Here is an 8,228-nt window from a genome sequence, read left to right on the forward strand (position 1 = left end):
CAGCTAGTAAGAGCTGGTTGTTTTCCAAGATAGATCTGAAATCCGGGTACTACCTGTGAAAGTTAGAGTTAGTTTTGGGTTAGCAGTGTGAAGAAGCCAGTTGGTAAAGATGAGAAGAGAAGAGATGAGTAAGGATCAGAGTAGCGCAGCGGAAGCCAGTGGAGTTCAGGAGTAGGTTGGGTACTGCTAAGGTGTTTCTTTTGGAGACCCGGGAGTTTTACTCCAGTAGTGCCTGTGTCTCTCTTTTAGGAGAGAGGTTGTTAAGTTTTGCTTGCTTGTTTGCTTGCGTGTTTTGTATGCCTGTTTGTTTGTGGAACATTCGGGGACGAATGTTCTTGAAGGGGGGAAGAATGTAATACCCGGCTAGATTCCGGCATCGGAATCCCTACCTTCCGGCGGAATCTCCGTTGGAATCTGGAATTTTGAAGATGCCAGAGGCTTCTAGAGGGGTAAAATGTGTTTTCTAAAATTTTTTCACATGATTTCATGGTTTTAAATGAAAATGAATTGAGTTTTGAAAAGAAAAGACCAAGGAGGCAATTGCCAGGTTCGGCCGCCGAAAGTGAAGTTCGGCCGCCGAACATGGAAAGACTTCGGGAGTGCTTTTGGCCTCCGAAAGTCTTGTTTGAACGAGCCAAGGTTCGGCCACCGAAAGTCAAGTCGGCCGCCGAACTTGCATGAGTTTAGGGGGCACGTTAGGCCGCCGAAAGTCTTCGACCAGGCCACCTATAAAAGGCCCTCAGATCGGAAATGGGCGAGTTTTCTCCCCATTCTCGAGCTCAGGTGAGTTTTTGTCCTCCCTTGGCCGTTTTCATGTTTTTCTTCATCTCCTCCACGTTTTCATGAGTTCCATGGTTATTTTGAAGAGTTTTCAAGCTTAGATCAAGGATTTGGAGCTTGGAGACCCCGGAGCTAGTTTCCTCCACATCTCCAAGGTTCGGGTCCCACCAACCCTCGATCTTCAAGAGGTTAGTGTAGATCTCTGCTTTTCCTTATGTTTTAATGAGTTTTAAGTAAGTTTTAAGAAGATTTGATGTATGTGTTTGGGTAGATATGCATGTTAGGATTTATGTGGGTTTTATGCCCAATGTGTGTTATATGATGCTATGTTGAGGAGTTTATGTTAGTTTATGCCCCTTTATGCATGTGGGAGTGAGTATGCATGATTGGGAGAGAGTAAGTGAGGTTATGGGTTGTTTTGATGGTTTTGGCCTATGTGGGTCATAAGCTATCTATGTATGTTTTGATGTTGGTTTTGGAGTTTAATCTAGTTGTTTAAGCTCCTTTGTGCATGGTTAAGTGTTTATGCATGTTTTGGTAAGGTTGGGTGCTTGTTTTGGGGTGTTTGGAAGGTTTGGGAGGCTTGAATGCATGTGAAGCTGAGTTCTGCCCTTCTGGGAAGAACTCAAGTTCGGCCGCCGAAGGTGGTTTCGGCCGCCGAACCTGCCTTTGGATGCATGGTTTGGCCACCTAACCTTGCCCCCGAAAGTTGAGTTTGGCTTGAAAGCAGACTTTCGGCCGCCGAAGGTAATGTTCGGCCGCCGAAAGTGCCTGACTTTCGTCTCTGGAGTGGGACTTTCGGCCGCCGAAGGTGCCGCCGAAAGTGCCCGAGTTTCGTCTCTGGAGGGAGGGTTCGGCCGCTGAAGGTGCCGCCGAAAGTGCCCTGTCCAGCCTTTTCATGGGTGTTTTCTATGCATGTTTAAGTGATGTTTAGAGGGGTTTTTGGGGGTATGTTTATGAGTTGTTTAGAGTATGTTTGGCACCTCATTCGAGTCCACCTGTGTAGGATCGGACCCGAGAGACCGAGGAGGCCAGTAGTGCTAGCAGTTGCAGAGTCAGTCAGCGTCTGCCAGGAGGTGAGTAGAACTAACTAAATCTTTTATTTTATAAAATCAAATGCCTAAAGCATGTTCATGCATCATGTTTATATGTAATAGGATTGATTGCACTAGTTTCACGAATATGGCGCATTGCATTATTTGATGTTGATTCAGGAGGTTTGGACCAAGGCGACTTCAATAGCCCATTTCTGTCATTGAGTCTTGGGTAAGTCCTTTGAGAGCCGGACAAGTACATATAGGAAAGTCCCTGTGAGCTCTCTGTGGACTCGGTACCCTGTCATGTATGTGAAAGTCCTGTGTGAGCTCCTTTGGGGGAGCCGGGCACCGACAGAGGGATTTTTGAGGTCATGTCCGATCCTTGAGAGTAAAGGATGCTAGCAAAGAAAAGAACTCTCAGAAACAGGTCCGTGGGGAGTAGATAATTGCATGACCCCGAGACGGACAAGATACAGTTATGTGATTTCTTTGTGTTATGACGCATTTCATGAGAGCATGTAATTAATGAACTGTTTTCCTTGTTTCTACTCACTGGGCTTTTTAGCTCACCCCTCTCCCCTAACCCCAGTGTTGCAGGTTTGAGGTTGATCGGGAAGTCTCAAGAGCAGAGGTTATGCTTTTGTAATAGTTATAGATTAGTACTGTTAGTGTGGACATGATGTAATGCAACTGAGTTATTGTAATGTAAAGTTAAGTGGAGTTATGTTTATGGTTTAGTACTGTGCTTGGCCCTAAGACTTGGTTAGTCCCTGTTTAATACATGATGTATGTTTTGGTTTATTGTTGAGTTATGTTTGAACTAATCTGGTGGCATGTGTTGTTTACCACGCTATGGTAATGGATGAGGACCCTAGAGGAGGTCTTGTGTTTGTGTTTGATGCATGCACAGGTTAGGTTCTAGTTCTTTGGATGTAATCCCAGCTTGATGTATGTTATGTTGACCCAGCTAGAGTTTTGATGAGGACTCTAGTAGGGGATCCTTTTATATTTTCAGTTATGTTGCATACAGGTCAAGCTCGGTAGTTACATCAGATGTTTCAGTTTTTATGTTAAAGTTTTGATCATGTATGGGATTTGACCAGGTGATAGGAGGTATGTTTGGCTTGCTACGGGTCCCGGCGGCCTTATGCCGATCTGGATCCTAGCGCCGGTGGCGGTTCGGGCCGTTACAGAGGGGTACCGGTTTCCGGGCTGTTACAGAAGCGTTTACTATAGATTTGATCTTCTTTGTGGTCATTCTATCTTAATGAGGAATTTACTTGTATTATATCTTTTTATATACTTATTTAAATATAAAATAATACTCAAACGACATTTGCTGATTCGAAAATACTCTTTTGGCTGAAATCTTGGAGTAGACTATTTTTCCCTCACAAGGTAAAAAGTGTCTTCCAGTAATCTTAATTTATTAATATTCCTTATCGTCTGTAAAGTATATCAGTCAGATAAATTAAATATTTATGCAAGTTGATTGAGTTTCACTCCCCATTGAGATATTCCGGTTAAGGTTGGATTTTGACTTTTTTTTTTTAATGGAAATTGAGCAAGACAAAATGGTCATGTTCTTGGTTGAAATTATGTTGTGCTTACTATGGGATTTGGAAGACTTATAGGACCAAAATAGTTATTATTGTATTCTTTATTTTGGAAGTTTAAAAATGTTTTCGTAAGTCTCACCATTTATTAATAATAATACCATTTGAGCTACCACATAGAATTAGATATGCTTGTGCTAAATTGATATTAGAAATTAGTTTTGAATTAAAATTGTAACAAATTCTTAAATCAATCATAATTTGGTCTTCTACACCTCATACAGAAACCTAAATAGAGTGAAATAAACTATTTTCATTCAATATATAGGTCAGAAAATTAAAAATGAAAATAAATAAATAAATAACCTCTTTTAATGTTTTGTTAATAGTAAAATATCATCTATTTTAATCTGTATATTTCTGTCATAACAAGTACATATAACATATAAAACATCTAATTTTATCAAGTAAGTTGTTTGTTCGATTAAAATTTTGTGTTTCTTAATCACTTGTTAGTTAGTTTATTATCATAATATGTCTATAAAACATTAGTCTCCTTAAGATCTAATATAGAGGAAAAAGTGCCAAAATACAATATTGTCTTTCAAGCACTGAGTTCCTCTAAAATGGGCTTTTTATTTGCATTGTTTATCAACTCTATTTTCATCTTTATTCAATCTTATTCAGGTGATGCTAAGGATCTCAAGACATGCAAATTTGATGCAATATATCAATTAGGAGACTCAATATCAGATACGGGTAATTCTATTGTAGAGATGCCTGAAGTTTATCATGCAAGATTTCCTTATGGTCAAACAATTCACAAAGCAACGGGTAGATCCTCAGATGGATATCTAATAATTGATTATATTGGTAAGTAATAATTTTACATTGATTTGGTAGATTTTTAATAGAAAATTGATTAGAGGATTTTTTATTTGATTTGTTGATTAGTTTAATTAACTAAATCAAAAAGCTGTCTTGATTGTTATTAATATTTATCTTTTGTTTTCCTTCAAATTTTTACAATCTTGTGGAAATTGTTTACCTTTTCAATCATAATTTAATTGAAATTTAGTAGCCAAATTGCATTAAATGGAAATACTGAATGATAAATAAGTTTCTAAATGATATATTCATCCTACTGAAGATATTCAATATTTTGGCTTATATAGTTTCTATCCTTTTCACCATAGATATTTATTTATGCTTTGTTATTTTACTTTATTTTATTTAATATTCCTTGGGTTGATTTAGTGGGTTTAACATAATTTTTTCACTTTAATATTGATGTTTATACATAGAAAAAAATAAAAATAAAAATAATATTATATTAATTTAAAATCCATACATAAATTTTGTACCATGGGTCAATATTATATATTTAAATTAATTATTTTTCTACATGATAAATTTCATGTATATATTGCTAACTTGTTTCTATTAAAAAAAAATTAAAATTTCAAATTTGATTACTTTTTTCAAAAATAATTGCAGCTCAATCAGCTGGGCTTCCACTACTAGAGCCATACGAGAATCCAAATTCAACTTTCAGCCACGGAGTAAATTTTGCCGTTGCTGGAGCCACTGCATCGTCTATTAAAACCCTAATAAACTGGCATATCCCACTTCCATACACTAATAGTTCTCTCTATGTACAAAATAAATGGTTAAAGAAATATTTGTCTGCAATTTGCAATGACAGAAAAGGTGATAATCTTTCTCCTTATGTCAATTAATACTTTATTAACGATATTATAAATTAATCAACCAGTTTTATTTCTTTATGTCTAATAGAATGTAAGAGAAAACTTAAACATGCTCTTTACATGATTGGGACAATTGGATGCAATGATTATATCATTGCATTTCAATATGGAAAAAGTATTGAAGAGGTAAAGGTCATGGTGCCAAGAGTTATACAGTCCATTAAGACTGCTATTCGAGTAAGTTCACCTTTAACTTTCTTGCAATGAGAGTAACTTTAGGTTGTTTTTTATATATATTAATTAAAAATGCAATATAATCATAATTTCATTTTATATTTGATTATTTTATTTGGTAGCAAAAAAAATTAACATAATGAGATGGAATGATAATTATATAATGTAAACCTATTATATTTTATAAAGAATTATATACAAAAATAGATATAGTTATGATTACTTGTTTGGTTTATTTTATTTATTGCCAATAACTACCAACAACGCTCTTATTCTATTATGGATATTGCCACAAAGTCACCACCACCACTATCACAGTTGCCACTTACCACTACAGCTAATGTCTTTGCTACTGATTGCCATCACTAATCAACTGTATCCATGACTAGCACTTCGTCACCGTCGTCATAGCTACTAGTACCATCACCATTCAAATATGCTACACCATCACCACCTAACAATGACCCCTGCTCGAGCATTGCAATAGGTTGCAATCACTGCCATCATTACAACCACCACTGCCACCATTTGGTTATGTCTACAACTACTACTGCCACCTTTTGGTTATTACTAATACAATTACCACAAGAACCATCGTTGTTGTCACCATTATTGCTACTATTGCTTCCATAACTTAGTCATTGTTACTACTATCACCATTATTATTACAGCCACTATTAATCATCTAGTAATCAAAACTAATTATTACTACTATAAAATAAACTAAATATGAAAATAAAATTAATATAATCTAGTATTCATAACTAATTATTAGTTTGTCCATTATATTGTATGATTGATTATATTGCATTGTATTACATTATACGATATATAGCCTTAATTATTTTAATTCAACTAGGTCTAATTAATTCTATTTCTTTAATTGATTGTAGAAAGTTATTGATTATGGTGCTTATCGAGTGGTTGTACCTGGAGCATTCCAATTGGGTTGTGCACCAAGCTTCCTTACAGCATTTTCTTCAAACAAGTCTTCTTATGATTCACATGGTTGTTTAAAAGACTACAATGATTTCTTTATGTATCACAACAATCATCTACAAGTTGCATTGCAAAAAATAAGAAAGAAGAATCCTCACATACACATTATATATGGAGATCTTTACGGTGCTCTCGAGTGGATTTTGGATAATTTTTCCAATCTTGGTTAGTGACTTTAAAAATCTCTTAAATCTTCTAAATTATAACATATAGAGGTTATTTATGCATAATATTTTCATAATTTTTTTTTGACATTGTGCAGGATTTAAATCACTTAGAAAAGGTTGTTGTGGGATTGGTGGAAGATTTAATTATAATCCCTCAATTAAAAAAATGTGCGGAGCTCATGGAGTACCTATTTGTCCAAACCCCAAAGAATATGTGTTTTGGGATGGATCACATTTTTCACATCAAGCGAACAAATACATATCAAAATGGCTCATTAAAGACATCTTACCCCAGCTTCAATGTAATATATGATAAGATATTACAGAGCAAATATGAATGTACAAAGGAAATTTCTTTTAAATTGCATAATTTATTATTTCTAGATGGCTATTTTAAAAATGTTTTATTTGTTTGAAAGCTTTATATGATGAAATTAATCAATAGGTAATGCATTATCAAAGGCTTAGTTATAAAAATAATCTTTTTTTTTTTTGCATTTTCATGATCTAATCTAAGTATTTAATCTTGATATATTGGCATATTTATTAAAGTTGTCAAGATATTATCTAATTTTTGTAAACTAAATTTTGAAATCTAAATTTAACACAATTACCATGTCTTCCATAATTTCATTGTGATACTCATAAACGATAATCTTTGTTGGTAGTGAGAATCATGGGTGTATGACTAAAACCACATAATTTAATCAATATATATCAAAATGAAATTTAGAAGTTTTTGATAAAAGTATGAAGATTTAATCGTCAAGAAAATAAAGTAAAAGTACTAGTTGGAAAAATTGAATAAAACTAAAATAACCATTTAGATAAAATTTTCAAACATTTTGAAAAATCGGTAAATTGTATGAATATTTAAATAGTTCGCACTAAAAGAAAATTTTTATTAATGAGAGAATATTTTTTCAAATCTTAAAAATTAGTAGATGAAAATCATTAATAACTATTTTATTATGTTGTTATGTCGTCGTTAGAGGTTCTCTCATTAAGAATTTTTAATAAGGATATTGTACAGTAGTCATTAATATTAATTATGACGATAATATGATTAGTTATTAAAATTATAACAATAACGATCAATTTTTCTTTCATAATGATAATTAAATTGGTTGTTATAAATTAAATTTAAAAAAATATATTTTGCAATGTAATAATTTTACAATAATGATAATAATTGAGTACACAATATTTCTAGTAAAAAAGAAAAGTTCAATATGTACTCAATGCGAGTTTATATATTCTACAAGCCATATTGTTAATATTATAGTAGCTTTAAGTGATAGCTCACTCATTCTCTATTTGACATGGGGTTTGAAAAAAAAAAAAAAGATATACTTACACTTTAAGGATCAAGAATATCATTTTTAATGAGAGCATTTCAAAGTAATCATAAAAATTTAGCATAATAACGACTAATTACATTATTGATCGTTATATATATATATATCATTAATGAGTTAAAGTTAAATTGTTCATTGTTTTTTTTTTATCGTTAAAAACCATAATTCTTCTAATGTGGATTACATTACCAAAATATGAAAATTTAGATTATTTTATTGATTAAGCTATTATTAAATTAAATAAATTTCTGAATTTAAAATTTTGAAGCTCTGTATTTTTATACTTGATTATAATAAATCAAGTGTTATAAACTTTAATTGATTATTACAGTAGTCATCAAAATAGTAAGGACAAGAGTTCATGCATGTGCCTTATCAATTAACTTTG

At 33.2% G+C, this 8,228-nt stretch overlaps 1 protein-coding gene across 1 annotated transcript; it reads left to right on the forward strand.

Annotated features, from left to right (window-relative positions):
• Positions 1–3,999: 3,999 nt before the first annotated feature.
• LOC122723425 (acetylajmalan esterase-like) lies at positions 4,000–6,795 on the forward strand. The gene is made up of 5 exons (XM_043955564.1): positions 4,000–4,246; positions 4,871–5,083; positions 5,171–5,319; positions 6,210–6,480; positions 6,578–6,795. Exons 1-5 carry the CDS (start codon positions 4,000–4,002, stop codon positions 6,793–6,795), a joined length of 1,098 nt encoding a protein of 365 aa, XP_043811499.1.
• The last annotated feature ends 1,433 nt before the right edge of the window (positions 6,796–8,228 follow it).

Source organism: Manihot esculenta, chromosome 4 (genome assembly GCF_001659605.2).
Source record: "Manihot esculenta cultivar AM560-2 chromosome 4, M.esculenta_v8, whole genome shotgun sequence".
Classification (NCBI taxonomy): domain Eukaryota; kingdom Viridiplantae; phylum Streptophyta; class Magnoliopsida; order Malpighiales; family Euphorbiaceae; genus Manihot; species Manihot esculenta.